This window comes from Vombatus ursinus, unplaced genomic scaffold, assembly GCF_900497805.2.
Source record: "Vombatus ursinus unplaced genomic scaffold, bare-nosed wombat genome assembly UNPS02009835.1, whole genome shotgun sequence".
NCBI classification, from domain to species: domain Eukaryota; kingdom Metazoa; phylum Chordata; class Mammalia; order Diprotodontia; family Vombatidae; genus Vombatus; species Vombatus ursinus.
The window spans coordinates 22,592,328-22,611,509 of NW_020949613.1; the positions used below are offsets into that span (position 1 = coordinate 22,592,328).

At 36.0% G+C, this 19,182-nt stretch overlaps 1 protein-coding gene across 2 annotated transcripts in view; it reads left to right on the forward strand.

Moving 5' to 3' along the window:
* The window catches only part of CD109 (CD109 molecule), a 155,598-nt gene that overhangs the window by 57,698 nt on the left and 78,718 nt on the right, over positions 1 to 19,182 (forward strand). For both annotated transcript variants that reach the window (XM_027852946.1, XM_027852947.1), the window contains exons 6-7: positions 12,609 to 12,648; positions 15,991 to 16,075. In XM_027852946.1, the coding sequence (XP_027708747.1) occupies positions 12,609 to 12,648; positions 15,991 to 16,075 (125 nt within the window). The remainder of the gene's footprint in view (positions 1 to 12,608; positions 12,649 to 15,990; positions 16,076 to 19,182) is intronic.

A 19,182-nucleotide genomic window follows, 5' to 3' on the forward strand; every position in this document is an offset into this window, starting at 1 on the left:
TCTCTCTCTCTCTCTCTCTCTCTCTCTCTCTCTCTCTCTCTCTCTCTTTCCTCTGACTGCTTTGCAGCTACAGCTTTTTGTCATTTGGGATATAGAAACTATTGATTGCTCTGGCCTATTCTTCCTCAGCAATGAGGACATTATGAGTTACATTTTTACATTTTAAAAATAAGTACTCACTCCATGAAAATCCTTCTCTGATGGTTCATCATTGTTTTGAGATATCCCTGTCCTTTTGAAGAGGATGCCAGCTCTTGTAGGTTCTGTTAAACTTGAAATGTTTTTGAATACAGTCCAGCAAAAGGCTGAGTACCTGTTGTCTGTGGGCCAGCCCAAGTTTAGACAGGTTATTGTTAGAAAGTTGGCCACCAGATAATGATTATTAGTCTTAGTAACTTGTGAAATTCATTTAGTTAGATTCAGAAGCACGCACAATTTGCATGGGTGAAGAAAAATATTGAAAATGTCCCTCCCCATTGGTCTGTGATGATTATTGACCCCAACCAATATTGTTAGTGAAGATGAGACATTATTTTTTAAAAAATATACTGAACCACATTTTAAAATGAGTTCGATGTTGTAGGCCACTTAAGAAGGGACACTCCTTTAGTCACCATTTTTTTAAAAAAATAATTTTTTATTTTGAACCTGAACACAAAGGACAAATTTCACACACCCCGCAGAACACACAAAAAGATTGCATTTCATAGTGTTTACTTTTTAAAAAAATGACGAATTTAACACCCTTCCAAAACTATTCTTCAGCCAGATGTTCCTAAAGTGGGCAATACTGCCCCCTTGGGGGCACTGGAATGATCCAGGAGGGCAGCAGTAACCCGGTGCAATTGTGAGGTGTTGAATAAAAAAGGGAGTGGCACCAATGAAGGGGAAATCAAAACAATAATTAGGAGCTATTTTGCCCAACTGTATACCAATAAATTTGATAATCTTAGTGAATTGGATGAATACTTACAAAAATATAAATTGCCCAGATTAATGGAAGAGGAAATAAAATACTTAAAACAACCCCATTTCAGAAAAAGAAATTGAACAAGCCATCAATGAACTCCCTAAGAAAAAATCTCCAGGGCCAGATGGATTTACAAGTGAATTCTATCAAACATTTAAAGAACAAATAATTCCAATACTATATAAACTATTTGGGAAAATATGTGAAAGAGTCCCTAAACCAGGAAGAGCCAAAACAGAGAAAGAAAATTATAGACCAATTTCCCTAATGGACATAAATGCAAAAATTAAAAAAAAATATTAGTGAAGAGATTGCAGCAACTTATCTCGAGGATAATACACTATGATCCGGTAGGATTTATACCAGGAATGTAGGGCTGGTTCAATATCAGGAAAACTATCAGCATAGTTGACCATACCAATAATAAAACTAACAGAAATCATATTATTATCTCAATAGATGCAGAAAAAGCGTTTGACAAAATACAACACTCATTCCTACTAAAAACACTAGAGAGCGTAGGAATAAGTGGAGTCTTCCTTTAAATGATAGATAGCATCTATCAAAAAACCATTGACAAGCATTACATGCAATGGGGATAAACTAGAAGCATTTACAGTAACATCAGGGGTGAAACAAGGATGTCCATTATCACCACTGTTATTCATTATTGTGTTAGAAATGTTAGCTGTTTTAATTAGAGAAGAAAAAGAAATTGAAGGAATTAGAATAGGTAAGGAAGAAATAAAGCTACCACTCTGCAGATGATATGATGGTATATTTAGAGAATTCTTGATTCTCTATAGAGATATAGAAATATAATGCATTTCTATACATTACTAAGAAAGCCCAACAGCAAGAGACGGAAAGAGAAATTCCATTTAAAATTACTATAGACACTATAAAATATTTGGGAGTCTACCTGCCAAATCAAACTCAAGAACTATATAAACACAACTATAAAACACTTTTCACACAAATAAAGTCAGATCTAAATAATTGGAAAAATATAAGTTGCTGATGGGTAAGCTGAGCTACTATAATAAAAATTACAATTCTGCCTAAATTAATTTACTTATTTAATGCCATACCAATCAGACCAGCAAAAATTATTTTATAGAGCTAGAAAAAACAATAACAAAATTCATCTGGAAGAACCAAAAGTCCAGAATATCAAGGAACTAATGAAAAGAAATGCAAGGTAAGGTGGCCTAGCTGTACCTGATCTTAAATTGTGTTGTAAAGTAGCAATCATCAAAACTACTTGGTACTGACTAAGAAATAGAGTGGTGGGTCAGTGGAATGGGTTTGGTATGCAAGACACAACAGTCAATGACTATACTAATCTACTGTTTGATAAATCCAAAGACTCCAGCTTCTGGGATAAGAAATCACTATTTAGCAAAAACTGCTGGGAAAACTGGAAAAGAGTATGGCAGAAACTAGGCATAGATCAACAGCTTACATCCTATACCAAGATAAAGTCCACATGAGTACATGATTTATATATAAAGACTGATACTATAAACAATCTAGAAGAGCAAGGAATAATTTACATTTCAGATCTGTGGAGAAGGGAGGAATTTATGACCAACAGGAGATAGAGAGCATTATGAAATGCAAAACGGACAATTTTGATTACATTAAGTTGAAAAGTTTTTGCACAAATAAAACCAATGCATCCAAGATTAGGAGGGAAGCAGAAAACTGGGAAAGAATTTTTATAACCAGTGTCTCTGATAAAGGCCTCATTTCTAAAATATATGAAGAACTGAGTCAAATTTATAAGAACACAAGTCATTCCCCAATTGATAAATGGTCAAAGGATATGAACAGGCAGTTCTCAGAGGAAGAAACTAAAGCTACCTATAGTCATATGAAAAAATGCTCTGAATCACTATTAATTAGAGAAATGCAAATCAAAATGACTCTGAGTTACTACATCACACCTATCAGATTGGCTAACATGACAAAACAGGACAATGATAAATGTTGGAGAAGATGTGGGAAAATTGGAATACTAATATATTGTTGGTGGAGTTGTGAAATGATCCAGCCATTTTGGAGAGCAATTTGGAGCTATGCCCAAAGGACCATAAAATTGTGCATACCCTTTGACCCATCAATACCACTTCTAGGTCGGTAACCCAAAGAGAAAATAAAAATGGAAAAAGGATCCACATGTACAAAAATATTTAAGCAGCTCTTTTTGTGGTGGCAAAGAATTGGAGATTGAGGGGTTGCCCATCAATTGGGGAATGGCTGAACAAGTTGTGGTATATGCATGTAATGGAATACTATTGTGCTATAAGAAATGATGAGGAGGCAGAATTCAAAAAATCTTGGAAAGATTTACATGAACTGATGTAGAGTGAGATGAGCAGAACCAGGAGAACATTGTACAAGATAACAGCCACATTATGAGATAACTGACTTTGATCCACACCCAGAGAAATAAATATGGAGTCTGAATGCAGATGGAAGCACACCATTTGCTCTCCTTTTGCTTTGTTGTTTTGTTTTATTACTTCATTCTCATGGTTCCTCCCATTAGTTCTAATTATTCTTTACATCATTACTAATGGGAAAATATGCTTAATATGAATGTATATGTAGAGCCTCTATCAGATTGTACATTGTCCCTGGCAGGGGGGAAGAAGTGGAAGGGGGAGAAAATTTAAAACTCAAAATCTTTTGGAAGTGAATGTTGAAAACTATAAATAAATAAATTAATTAAAAAAAATAAGGGCAGTGGAAGCATAAGGAAAGAAGAGAAGATAAGAACATTTTGAAAAACCGTTTGTACATGTTTCATCTGTTGTGTAACAGAGTTAAAATCATAGTGATTACATTATTTTCCAGATAAATACACAAAATGTAAATTATAACTAATTAGTGGTCAAGTCTGCCAATAGGTCTTAACAAGCAAGTGTTGGCAGGTGAGCATGTAACACATTGTCAGGAAGTCCAGCATGCATTGGCAGGAATATGTATGCATGTGTAATGATTTGTTTACAATATGATACTATACAGTTACATGATGCAACATCTCATCATCAAAATTTCAATGCAGAAATCCCCCCTCCCAAATTTACAATAAATTATTAAATTTAAGATGCCTCATTTAAAAAAAGTATTTTATATATTTTTTGAAATGATACAAATTTCAAAAACAGTTGAAGTGTTAAAGAAAGTAGATTTACAGGGGTGGGGTGCTGAGTAAGTTTTTGTTTGAAAAGGGGGGAAGTAGGCCAAATAAGTTTGGGAACCTCTGTTCTAGACTGTGATTCCTTCTGAAATTCCTTCTGTTGTCTTCTGTCCATTAAAAAAAAGTTCTAATGGCTTTCTTTTTTTGGAAGCGTAAGTATTACTAATCTTTCACCTCTCTTCTCCAATTAAAGAGAGAGGGCAAAAAAGTCTTATAAAAATAAGCATAGTCAAGCAAAATATCCATGTAGTGGCCATATCCAAAAAACATATGTTTTTTTCCTCCCTGCACTTTTAGTCCATCATCTCACTCACAGAAGGAGGGCATATGTTTCCTCAAAGATACAGAGGAGATGAGGTTGCTCATTACTTTGCTCAGAGTTCTCAAGTCTTTCAAAAATGTTTTAGTTATATTTACTTAATTGGGCATCAATTCATTCTTCCCAGCATTCTCTGACATCATCTGTTTTATCATTTCTTTCTATGTTTATCTTGTAGTGTTTGTAGTTCAAAGTTCCTACTCACTTTTAGTCTTTTCATCTGGCATGCTAGAAAGTCCTCTTCCATTAAAGTCCTTTTTTACCCTTGTAAGATTATACTCAGTTTTTCTGGGTAAATTATTCTTTGTAGCAAAATAATTTTTTTTTTGCCTTTTGGAATATTGTGTTCCAAGATGTTCCTCTATTCATAGAAGAATCTTCCAAGAGTGTGATTATTACTGTGGTTCCTTGGTACTTGAGCTCTCTTCATACACACACACACACACACACACACACACACACACAGAAAAAGAGAGAGAGAGAGAGAGAGATGCACACATATTGGACAAGTAAATTGGATTTTGATTATGACATTCTTGGGATTTTTCCTTTTTTGAATTTCTTTCATGAGATGATCAGTTGATCTTTCTATTTTCACTTTGCCCTCTGGTTCTAATAGAACTGGGCAATTTTCGTTTATGATTTCTTGAAATACAGTGTCCATGCCTTTAAAAAAAAAATCATGATTTTCATGGAGTCTGATGATTCACATGTCATTTTGCCTTGAAATGCCTCTTTTCTAGGTCACTTGTTTTTGGTAGCAGATACCTTACATTTTCTTTTCTTTTTCAAGTCTTTTGGTTTTGTTCTAATATTTCTTCTTGTTTCACAGAATCAATGATTTTTCTTTGGTCCATTTTAATTTTCAGAGACTACATGGATAACACTTTCTGTTCTAAGCTATTTATTCTTCTTCAGAATGTTTTCTGCAGAACTTTATTTTAAAAATCTCTTGCTTTAAGTATTCATGTAGTCCTTTGGAAAATAATTTTTTTTTCTTTTTAGTTTTTTCTTAGAATTGTTGTAGAGTTGCTCTCTCCTTCTGGCTTGGATTTTTGACTATCTTTGGCTCTGCAATAATTCTTTATAATGGTTGGTTTCTTCTTTGATTGCCTTATCCCTCTGGCTTTAGTTCCTGATTTGAGACTTTGGGCCAAGGCTAGGTTCCTTGTCTTGCTGTACTTTTGAATGAGGTCATCAGCATTGTTGATTATCAACCTAGATCACCTGGATTCTTGTGCTGACTACACGGTTGAGGGTTAGGCACTGATTCTTTGAGATTCAGAGTGCCAGATCTTCAAAGCTCTATGTGGCATCTCAAGACAGAATGCTGCAGACACCATACTTTTTTTATATAGGTCATACATGTGTAGCAATGCAAAATGTATTTCCACATTAGTCATGTTGTGAAAGATAACACAGATAAAAAAACCCCCAAAACATAAAGAAAAGATAAATTATGCTTTGATCTGTATTCAGATTCCATCAGTTCTTTCTCTGGAGATTACCATTTTTCATAATATGGCCTTTCATAATATTGTCTTGGATTATTGTATTGCTGACAATAGCTAAATCATTCACAGTTGATGATTATATAATATTGCTGTTACCATATACAATGTTCTACTGGTTCTGCTCATTTCACTTTGCATCAGTTCATGTAAGTCTTTCCAGGTTTTTTCTGAGAGTATCCTGCTAATCCTTTCTTATAGCATAGTAGTATTCCACCTGAATCATATACAATAATTTGTTCAGCTATCCCCCAATTGATGGACAGTCCCTAAATTTTCAATTCTTTGCTACCACTAAAAGAGCTGCCATGACTTTATATATACTACACTGGTCTGTGTGCTCCAGATTACTTCCAAGGTCCATGCTCTGGATTTCTAACCATGTTGGGGCTTTGGGAAAGAGTTCCTCTTGATGACCAGACTACAGAATGAGGCAACCATTTATTTTCTCTATTTTCCATTTAAGTCATGACTTAATTTGTTATTTATTGAACAGTAAAAGGCTTCAACAGTCAGGGCCTTCCTAGTATAGCAGAGACTTGCCTCATCTAGTGTGGACTTTACTTTGGCATTTTTCACATCACTGCTAGCCTTCCTAACGTCCATCATGCATTTGAAATGACCTAGATCAATTAATAAGAAGAACAACATCAATAATGAGCATTTCTATGACTGTTTAAGGTTTACAAAGCACTTTATAAACATCTTATTATTTAGAATCATAAGCTTTAAAACCAGAAGGAAGCTTAGAGACTGTCTAGTCTGATTCCCTTATATTACAGACAAAGAAATTGAGAACTTAAGAGCTTAAGTGTCAACCAGGTCTTAGATATTTTTGTTTTTGTCAATAGGGGTAAAATCCTACTTGAAAACATACGTACATCTGTGTGTATATATGTATACATATATATTTCTATATAACAACATAAATTTCAAATTCCAACCAGTGTTCTATTTATTTTAAGCAATGTTCAGTTCAACTAAATTCTAACAAATTTGGCTTGGGCTGTGGAATTTATTATAGTAGAAGTTTACCTTTATTGCTTATCTTAATTAAAAATTTTTTTTGGACTGCTGTAGTGTCCTTCTGAATATGAAACATACTGTTTTATTGATGCTTATAGGTATTGAAGCATCATTTACTTCTTAAATAATACTTGTTCTTATTCTTATACTTGTTCTTAAATAATATATTATGTTATATCTTTTTTTGTACTATTTTATACTTATTATTAAATAATACTGAATCATTGCGAATTCTTTTCTAGATCATTGAAAGGATTTTTAGGGCTTCTCTGTTTAATTGCTACCCAATTATTTTTAGATACTACCTCAGGACTGTACCAGAGCTTGGTTCTCTGGGTATGGAATGCAAAACAGCCACTCTTGATGAGTAAAGGCAGGAGTAGGGAGGTCATTTCATATGTAGGAAGAGAATACTAAAGAGAAAATCTTCACATAATGGCATCTTGTTTGGACTTGAGGTAGAGAGAGAAAGCTCATGCTGACAGGGATAATTCCTAGATATTAGAGACAAGGATATTCCTAGATAAAATTTATTAATGTTAAAGTAAAGGAAGTTGGAAGGAAATGTGGCAGCCTGAGATGCCTCCTTTTTTTTTTTGACCTAAACTAAAACATGCCACAGCACATATGAGGTTGATCCAGAGGCTGGCTAGCTCTGCCAGACTGACCTTAGTGGCTCCTGAGCACTTTGGTTAAGACAAGAGTCCATCAATAAGCATTTATTAAGCATCCACCATGTGCCAGGCATTGTGCTGAGTGCTGGAGATATTAATACAAAGAAAAAAATGAAGGTAGTCTCTGCTCTCAGAGAGAGTACATTCTAATGGGGAAGACAGTACATGAAAGGGAAACTGAAAGGGAGGGGGGAGGTGAAGGAAACTGGGGAGGAGAGGAGGTATTGTGTAGGGGCATATTGGTGAAGTCCAGAAAATGAGGGATGACTGGTTTAAGCCCTCTTCAAAATGGAGGTTCCGGGAAAAATTCACCATTGTGGGAAGGGACCCATAGGGACAGAGGGTGGAAGCAGCAGAGGCATGGTGACAAAGTCCAGAAAAGGAGGAGAGTAAATCTGGACCCTTGCTCAAAATGGAGTTTCCCTGAATAATTTACCAATGGGAGAAGGGACTCAAGAGCTGGAGGGTGGAGATAGCTTAGTTGTGGTGATGAAGTCTGGAGAATGAGAAATGGCTGGTCTGTTTTTATACTTAGGAAAACAAAGGTAGTTAGTGTTCTTTCCAGATGTTCCAATTTAGGGAAGGAAACTTCACATAAAATAATCACGAGTGAACTAGATAAGGATATCACAGGGATTGGTACAATTTCTTTTGGAAATCCTGAGAGATTTGTAGAATTGTAGAATTGTAGATTTAGACCTGGAAGGGACCTTAGAGGTCATCTAGTCTAAACTCTCTCATTTTACAGATAAAGAAACTGAGGCCCATAGAGGCTCTCAAGATTATACAGGTGTTAAAGGGGAGAGTCAGAATTCTAACTCAAGTCCTTTGACTCCAAATCCAACACCTCTCCACCGCACCTTGCTTTTTCTCTATCAAGGTGGGGCTCAAACCCAGGTGTCCCCTGACTCTAAGCCTGAGAAGCTCTTTCAATTATATTGTGCTGCCTGTCTTCCTCATTTGAACCCTATGTAGGACATTCTTCATGACAAATAAAGAGAGATGGAAGTCAACATAGCACCATATATAACAGAGATTTCTAAAATCCTCAGAGGATGGTATTTGGATACTAGATGTCTGAAGACTGTGTCAATGAGGTATGAGCTTTGGCTCATTCTACCACACTGGAAAGGTTTTAAGAACCAAGCAGTAGACGGGGGTTCATCTGATTTTCTTATTTAGTGTCCACCCCTCCTTCCTCAATGAGAAAGAACTTGGTTTGAGGAGAGTGTCTTCACCTTTTTATATATCAACTTAAAAGGCACTGACTAAATGATGTAGTAAAAAGAAGAGAAAGGGAATCAGCTTGGGTAATATTGAGCAGTGACTTGTATGTGCCTGTGTGAGGGGCTGTTCTGAAGGGGAAGACTATCCCCCTTACTTCCTTATCCCTTTACATGTGGCTCCAAGAAACTGTAGCACGTACAGCAGCCGTATGCTGGTGAAACCATCTCCTCAGATGGGCTAAACCAGATTGAGGGTAACCAACAGGCCTCAAACCCATCAATGAGTTAGGGAAATGTCTACCTCAAGCATGTGAAGAGTATATTACCAAGCAGGTTGACTTCCAGAAGTTTGTAAATTGGTTCTTTGGAACTCTGAACACATGCTCCAAGCGAAGCAGTAAACAGTGTCAGGATCCCCAGGTTTGTCTGTTTCATCTGTCATGGCCATGGGACTTGGAGCTGGAAGTGCAACCCCCTCATTTTAGAAATGGGAAAACAGAGGGTCAGAGAGGTGATGGGCTTGTCTGGTGTCCCACAGGCCATAAGTAGCAGAGTTAGGATTCATATCCAAGGTCTGCTGACTTCAGACTAAGTGTTTTCCCCCCTGCTGCATCATACTGCTTTCCACTTATAACTGGTATTAACTAATTTCCGCTCAATAGAATTCATGTTGGTTAAATAAATAACCCCACTCATATAATTCCTTAATTCTGTTTTTCATTTTTTAAAACCCTGGAAATAATATTTCAGCCTTTTTCAAGAGTCGAAAGAGGTTGCACTATATTTATATAATCCTCCTTCTATTCCTTCACCCCCTTTTAATGGTTAGGTGGTGTAGCATGTTCCTGAAGAACATTAGATTAGAAAATTAGATACTTCTCTGGGTTGGTGAAATTTTTTTTTTTTACAGGAACATATAAATAGAGTTTCAGTAATTCACATATTTTCAATTTGTGCTCTGGTTGTAGCATCCTTGTTAGAGGAGTAGTGGGTTTTAAATAGCACATCTTTTGCCTCTGCCCCCTTCATCAGACCTGCTGCTATTATAGACATTCTCACATTGGGGCAATTGCCCAGGGGACAAAAGGACAAGTAATTTTATAAAGAAATTATTCACTGGTTAATATAAGTTGGCATAACTTTTCTGTTTCCATTTGAAGAATGGCTGGGAAAACTTCTGGGAAAACTTAGGTGAGATGGACTTGTATGAGTGTGTGGCTTGGAGTGAGTCTGCTTTAGGAAAGTTTTCCCAAGAACATAGTTCCCTCCCCGAACAGTGACCATATTGGGTAATGACAGAGGCCAACAACTGCTTCTGATTTCTATGTATTACAGTCTGGTAGGGGAGGTGAGCCTGAAATGAAATGTGTTTGCTTAGATCAGAAAATAAGCTGTCCAAAGGTTTTAAGTGTTCAGTTTAGCTTCTCCAGTGGCTGGCAGCTTGAATATGCAATAACACAAAACATATTTTAAAGCAGGTAAAGTTTGTCTGGAAACATTGTTTAATAAAACACAATCTACACCTTTTGCAAAAAGTCTAAAGACTAAATATTGACACTTTGGGCCCTTTAGTTAGGACATTAACCTTTTAGTAAAACTTAAAAGTGAAAGGTTATTAATAGCTTTAGGTTGTGCGTGTGTGTGTGTGTGTGTGTGTGTGTGCGTGTGTGTGTGTATGTGTGTGTGCTAATAGGCTTGGTGGTACTTACAACTATTCCTTGTTTCTCTTTTTTTCCTTTTGCCTTGGCCTTCGCTTAAGAATAAAATGTGATTTTTCTCCCCTTTTTTAGCCCTTTCTGGGAATTTTCATGTATTAAGGTTACATTGATTGCTGACCATGTGAATACTACTGAGTATTAGTGGTTTTGAATAAGTTGAGAGTATAACAGTCCCAATATGCTCTCCTGGAACAAAAAGGGATTATAGATTCCTTAGTATTGAGGACTGAGTCTTATTTTTCTCTTTCTCAAAATGCTTCACGCAATAAGTTGTGCGTACAGACACCCTTGTCTGCTCAGTATTGCTCCCCTTCTTCCCATCCAGGTACTCTCCTCTTGAAATATAAACCTGGAGGCAAGCTTATCTGTCCATAATTTAGAATAATTTGTTATACAAAATCTGATCTTTTTAGACTTGATTCTCACTCACTTCATACTGGTAGTGAATAGCTGTGTGTGAAGGACAGGAGCAATTAGGCCACTGATGATTCAATTTTATGCTTCATTTCATCTTTGTATTTATTACCCCATAGAACTTGGAATATAGCAGGGGTTTGCGTGGGGTAGATACGCAACAGATATTTTAATTTGTCCAAGTCCATTGTAGAAGGAATTGCTGTATTAAGTGAAAAGATGGACAAGGCGGCCTCTATCTAAGGTGCCTTTTGATCTGAGATTTTACAATTTCTTCATGTAGAAAAACAAAGAGATCCAAGCCCCTTTCCCAATGTATGAATTTGCTTTCAACGTTCAGTAAATGCTTATGGACTGACTGAGGCAGGCAAAGGAATGGACTAGAAGACTACTTGTGTTTCCTTTCATTCTGTGATTCTCTAATAACTAAATGGGAAAATAGTAAAGCACAGTGGAAGAAATACCGAATCTAGAGCCGGAAGTCTTGTCTGTCTGTTGTTGTTTAGTTGTGTCTGACTCTCCATGGCCCCATTTGAGGAGTGGTTTGCCATTTCCTTCTGCAGTTCATTTTACAGATGAGGAAACTGAGACAAACAGGATTAAGTGACTTGCCCACGGTCACACAGCTAGGAAGTATCTGAGGCTGGATTTAAATTTAGGAAGATAAGTCTTCCTGATTCCAAGTCCAGTGCTCTATCCACTGTGTCACTTAGCTGCCCTGTGTCACCAAGATCTGGGTTTAAATTCCAACTAAATTTATATGAAGGATCAATAAACGTACTTTGGAAGACATTTAATAATATTAGAATCTACATTGCCTTGTTGATATTGAGAATTACAGTCAGAGAATCTGAGTTTGATTTTTGATTCTGCCACTTATTTCCTTTGTGACATTACTAAAGTTTCTTAACCTTAAAATGAGGGACTACTTCTAGTGTCAGATATATGGTTCTATGAACTTAAGTAATTGTTTACCATAATTGTCAGTTACAAGGGTTAGTATAATTTTTCTTATGGGTCATTCTGGAAAATAGTTCAAGGAATTAGGACAATGAGAATCTTATGTACTTGTGAGTATTTGAATTTAAGAAAAAATTATATCCTCAGCTTATTATTTTTTGCAGCTAGTGACTAAAACAGATGTAGCATGAAGTTTCATGAATGGTATTTCTGAGTCATAGAATCTCAGAACTAAAAAGGATCTAAAAAACTTGGCTAATTTTGCAAATGAGGCAACTGTGTCTCAGAGAGTTTAAGTAACTTGTTTAAAGTCAAACAGCTAATTAGTAGCAAAGAACTTTTTTATGCAAAAATACTGTGTTTCTCAGGACTTAGGAGTCATATTACTAAATGAATTAACAAAATATCACATTTACATGTTTTTTTGCTTGGTTAAACTCTAGGAACTCTAAAAAGTAAAATATTTTGTTCACTAATGAATTGTTATCTCTTTGCAATTTTCAGGATGTCATCAAATAGGCAGGTAACTAAAGTAATTTATCAAGAACTTATTAAATTTCTTTTGTGTTTTTTTAAAAATAGGGTCAGACTTATTACCAGTCATTCCAAGTTTTAGAATATGGTAAGTGCTGATAAATTTCACTTTAAAAGGAAAAAATCTTAATTTATTCAGAAATAAAGATAACAGAAGTAATCATATTATATTGTGTATAATGTATATAAATGTTGTATATTATTTTGTTCTGTATTTCACATAAAATCCGTAGATTTCAAATTTAGGTGGGATATATCTTACTCTGGGACACACACACATATGTATGTATATGTGTTTCTATATGTATATATCCTTTAATAATATTTTCTTAAGAATATCCACTCAAAATAAGTAAACACTATAGTGTTTATTTATTCAAAAAGCATTTCTTAAGCACCCTGGCCTCAAGGAACATATTTTAATTGGAAGGAACACCACAAACACACTTAAGTAAAGACAAAATTTATAACGAAGTAAACATAAATAATTTTTTAGAGCAGCATTTCATCGTCCTTTTCTTGCCTTTCTGAGCAATAGAGAAAGTATAGTTTAATAGAAACAGCGTCTAATAATTTAGATGATCCAGACATCCCAAACTCAGAATGTCTAAAATGTACTGATTATCTTTCCCACCAAAAAAATCACCTCTTTTCCACACTTAGCTATTTCTGTTGAAGGTGTCATGATTTCTTCTAGTCTTGTTTCATAAATTTTATGTGGTTACTCAATTTCCCACATTCATCTATCCAATGTGATGCATATCTTGCCAATTTTATCTCCACTTTCATTTGCATCATAATTTTGTGCTCTCATGAATATCTCTCATTTGACTTGTTCTTACTCTATGCGCAAATCTTAGTTCAGGTCCCTAAATTATTTATTGTCCTGCTTCAAGTCTCTTCTTTATTAAAGTCCATCCTTCACACTGTTGCCAGGATGACTTTCTTTAAGTGAAAATCTGACCACATCTCTACGCTATTCAATAAACTATTCAGTGGCTCCCTATTGCCTCCAGAATAAAATATAATTTTTTTTGTTAGTTCTTTCTTTCTTTCTTTTTTTTTAGGCAATTGGGGTCAAGTGATTTGCTTAGGGTCACACCGCTAGTGTTAAGTGTCCACCTAGTTGCCCCTTTTTTATTAGTTCTTAAAAGATTTTTATAACCTGGCTATCTTTCCAACTTCATTGTGTATATTTCTCTCTTGCTTTCTGAGATTCAGACAAACCTCCCTTCTCTGTGTTCTTCATACGTGTCACTCCATCTACTACCTTAGTGCCTTTGCTCTGGCCATTCCTTACTAGACTGAATTCCTTCCTTATCTCTGTCTCAGAGAATCTTTGTCTTTCTTCTAGATTCTGTTCAAGCAGAACTTCCTACACACAGCCATTACCAACCTCCCCAATCGCTAATGTTGTCTCCCTATAAATACCTTGTATTTAGCCACTATAAACTCCCTTTGAGAGTAGGGATTATTTCATTCTTTGCATCTGTATACCTAGCCCCTAGCACAGTGCCTGACACATAGCAGACGTATCATAAACGCTTGTTGATTGATTGGTTAGAATTTTCTGTAATAGAAAGAGGCCATCAAGGTGCTGAGGCCCAGGGGAATGGGTGTCACATCACCCAGACACATTCTACTTGACTTAGCTGAATCTCTTTCCTTTAGTTGCTACAATGATAGTAATGCAAGGAACAAGGGGAAAAGGTGAATTAATTGTAATATTGGTAGCAGGAAGGGTCAGGAATGGGGTAGGGGTGGGATGGAGAGAGAACCATTAATTATAAATTTTTTGTGCGTATCTTTAGTGATTACTTCTTATTCAAACAATAGAAACTGGGGAAGGCGGAGGTTGTTTGTATTATTACTTGGAGCCTCGAGCATTCTATAGTCTCATGACCTAGTGTATGGTAAGTCCAAGTCCCAGAATGGGGGCTGGCAAGCTTCGAAAACGAATGCTTCCTCCTTCCTGTTTAAAGGGTCTATTATTGGAGGGGGTATTAGTTACTGAGAGGTCAGGTTGGGGAATGGTAGGCAAGGCTAGGATGCTGATGTGGGCCAGAGGTAGTGTCAAAGAAGTCAAGAGTGTGCCGAATGTTCTAACTCTTGAAGCTTCAGAGAATCCTGATGGTGATGAGGAATAGGACGTGATGACAGCTGGCCCCCATGTTTGGAACGCCAGGTGTTCCTGATCCCTTGCATACGTAACATTAACGTATATGATAGAATGGAGCTCCTTCAGGGCGGGAGCTGCTTCATTTTTGTCTTGTATTTCCGCTATTTAGTACAGTGTTTGGCAAATAGTAGGTGCTCGATAAATGCTTGTTGATTGAATATTAGGAGCTTCACTGTGAGACACCCTACCTCACAAGAGGTATGGCAAGTCTTCTTCATTTTTCTCCTTCCTTATCAGCAGCGCACTGCTTTAGTTCTAGGATTTCTGGTATACTTCAGAGCTTCTTTGCTCTTCTAGGAAGCAGAATCAAGGAGAAAATAATTCATTGTTGCAGATGGGAAGGCAACTCGGCAAAAACATAAAGTGAAATTCTTGATACACAACTGACCTTAAATAGGTTGGCATGATTTAAAAGGTCCTGAAGTTTAATGTTTTTAAATTGACTAAAGACTTTTATTGCCTGGAGAGGAAACAAAGCTTTATAAATCCTTTAACATGCGATTGGCCATTTATGAAGTTAACATTCATTTGAATGAGTGAGTGAAAAACACTGGGCAGTGTGAAGATATAAATACAGAAGAGAGACAATCCCTCTTCCCAAGGAGCTTATATTTTATCAGTGAGAGACATCATAAATGGAATACTTGTTCCATTTGGTCCCAGTGGGCAGAACTAGGGACAGTAAGTGTCACTTGCAAAGAGTTAAAATAGACTTGATGTAAGGAAAGAGTTTATAAGAATTAGAGCCATCTCCAAGTGAACTGGGCTGCTTTGGGAGGTCATGGGCTCTCCCTCACTGGACAGTGGTTTTTAAGCGAATTCTTGGTACTACTTATTGATTCTTTTGTTGTGGGAATTCTTTTAAAATATATATTATTATTTCTAGTGTTAAGACATTGATATTTCTATCTTGTTGAGTTAAAGTGGACTCACTTTCCAAATAGTAAAAATACATTTTCTTTCTCTCTCTCACTTCCCTGTCCCCCATTAAAAAAAAAAACACAACAAACCCTTGCAACAATTAAGCATAATCAAGCAAAAAAAATTCCCTCATTAGCCATGTCAAAAAAAAATCTTATTCTTCACCATCATCAGTCCATCATTTTCTATCAAATGATTCATAATTATGCTTTGTTATCAGTACTTTGGAATCATGGTTGACCATTGCATTGATCAAATATCTTTCAAAGCTATTCTTTATAATGAAATCAATGGAATTTTAATAATTTTAGGCTTATATTTCTTTTTCAGTGTTACCCAAATTTGAAGTTACTCTCCAGACGCCTTTATATCATTCTTTGAATTATAAAAGTTTAAATGGCATGGTCACTGCAAAGTAAGTATTATTTGCTATTCTCTCTCTCTCTCTCTCTCTCCTTGTAAGTTCTGGAATTTAGCTATGATATTTCTGTGTGTTTTTAATTCTTTATGGATCTAATAGAATTCTAGTAGAATCTGGCCAGTTTCATTTTGTGATATTTTTGAAATACGGCAATCCAGGTTTTTTTTTTTTTCATGGTTTTGGGAGACCTTAATGATTTTTAATCTATCTTTCCTAGACTTTGTTTTCCAGGTCAGTTGGTTTTGAAAATAGATACCTTACATGTTCTTCTAAATGTTCAGTCTTTTGCCTTTGTTCTAGTATTTCTTGTTTTGTTTTCTTCATTCTATTTTTTCAGGAAGTCTTCTACAACGGATAAGGTTTTCTACCTTCTGTTCTATGCTTATTTCCAATTTTTTTTCTCAAAACCTCAAATGTCATTTTTTATCTTTTGCTTCAATTCTTCTAACTACTCCTGGAGTACTGTGTGCAGGCCATTATTTTCCTTGAGGCCCTGCCTGTAATTGTTTTGGAGCTTGTTAGCCTCTTCTAGTTTTACCTCTTGGGTTTTAAACCGGTAGTATTTCTTCATTGGGTTTGTTCAGAGTTTTCTCTTCTTTACTTAGGTTTTTAGCTCCAGTTCCTGGTTTAGAACCATGTGCCAGAGCCAGGCTGTGGCCTCTCCCATTCTCTCAGATGGGGAGGCAGGTCCTGTTTGGTCTTGTATGTGGTTGCTGCTTCACTGATGCATGAGTGACCGGGACTCTGCCTGTTCCTTTGCCACAATCCCTGGCTTCTGTTTCCATCTCCTGGTGGTCCAGTTCATGTGTTGGTCTTGGTCTTGTCTTTGGCTCGTTTTCTTTCTATATCCTCCAACTGAAAACTACCTCTATCCCCTGCTTTGGCTCTCACAGTCCCATTGGATGTCAGAAGATTGTGCTATTATCAGGCTTCCTGCGAGTCATCTTGTGTGGGTGCACAAGGTATGAGCTGTGGCCCCATGTCCTGCTTTAATTCTGAGAGGAGTATTGGCTTTAGAGCCCTTGAAAGACCTCCAGAATTCATTCCTGTTTTGACACTGTCTCCTGCTAAGGCTGTGAATACCCCAAGGTGTATGCTGCCTCTTGGTGTGATTATCTTTTGGGGATGATTGTCTTTCTAAGTCATCTGCTGCTCTGACTTACTGGGGCTGAGATTCTACTGGTTTTAAGTGCCATTCACAGGAGCTTATGCTGATCATTATCCTTTGTGACATGTCTCTGAATGTCCATAGGCTTCTGGCTACCTTTATTTGCGTTACCAGAATAGGAATTAACCAGTATATCTCTTTGGTTTTCTTAAACATTGGTCTATATGGAGCCCTTTTAGATTTTTTGATGGGGTGTCCTTTAGGACCCTTCCTTTTGTCACCTTCTCTTAGTTCTTAATATTGTTTCTTATGGCACAGTAGTATTCCATTACATCCTGGTACCATATTTTGTTTATCTATTTCCCATCCAAAAGGCATCCATTTTAGTATTATCTCCCATTAGATCATAAGCTTCTTGAAGGCAGGATTATCTTTTGCCTCTTTTTGTATTGTCAGCTCTTTGCATGTGCTTAGCACATAGGTGTTTAATAAATTTTTATTGATTGATCTTCTGTTCTTAATGACAACAAAAATTGCTACTATAAATATTTTGATGCTAATTGGGTCTTTCTATTTTTGGCCTTCTTGTTCTATATGCTTAGCAATAAAATCTCTGAAGTAAAGAGTATGAATATTTTAGTCACTGTTTTAACATTATTCCAAATTATTTTCCACAATAGTTGGATCAGTTCATAGCTCCACTAACAGCCTGTTTGTATTGCTGTTTTTCTACAACCCCTCTAGTGAATTTTTTTTGTCATCTTTGCCCATTTTCTGAGTGTGAGGTGAAACCTTAGAGTTGGTTTGAACTGCATTTCTCATTAATTATTTGGAGCAATTTTTCATGTTTGTTAATAGTTTGCAGTTCTTTTGAGTAATGTTTGCTCATATTTTTGATCACTTATCTACTAACTAATGGCTCTTGGTCTTAAAAGTTTTCGCTAATTCCCTACGTAACTTGGATATCAGAGATAAAATGTCAGAGATATTTAATGCAAATATTTTTCCCTGTTGACATCTTCCTTTCTTGTCTTAGTTATATTGACTTTGTTCCTGCAAAAGCTTTTCAATCTTATATAATCAAAATTATCTGTTTTTATCTTTTGTGATCATATCTATACCTAATTTCTCTTTTAAAATCTGGCTTTTTAACATCTGTAACTTTTATTAAGGTTGCTATGTTCAGTTAGGGTAAAGTTTCAGTTGTTTTTATTGAACTCAAAAAACAATAAAGAGGATGTTAGTAAATCCTCTGCATATAGTCACGTCACTTGCACACAGATTCGGAGTGACTTCTGGCATAACAGAAACTGTTTGAATAATGCTCAAGCTTGAACAGCATATAATTTTATTTTTAATTTCAACAAAGTCAAAGTAAAATCCATCATTCAGACCATGGGGTTTAGCAGTGATCTGTGAGTCTCGTTTAGGTATTCAAATGGCTAACTTCTAGTAGTATTTGGTGGTTGACATAACAATTTCTGCTTTGGTTTTTGGCATGATTTAATAATGCTGTTTTTAACAGTTAATAAATACCAGACTTCAGCAAAAATAGGCTCAGCAAAAACAGTGCCATCCGTTTAGTTCTGATGGGATTTTTAGGCAGTGTGGCAAGTGGAGGTGGTGGTGATTTCTCAGCTTAAATAGACCAAAATATTAGCCAAATTACTGCCCTGGACATATGTTTATCATAAAGTTTTGTGAAACTTTTGTAACAACATACGAAAATAGGCAAAAATTTTATTTAGGAGTTTCTTAACAACTCAATCCTCTGTCCAGGTTCAACAAAGTCGGCAAAGCTTTTCTTGTTGAGTGCTCTCTGAGCTTGGGTACTGTGGAGGGATTTATGACTCAGAAAATATGTAAATATCTGTATTTTTATAATCACTACCTTACATACTTCATATTAGTCACAATGTCAAGAAACCTTTGTCCAAATTTCCTTTTGAATTCTTTGACCAGTGCCTTTGAATCTTGGGCCATACAAAACCAA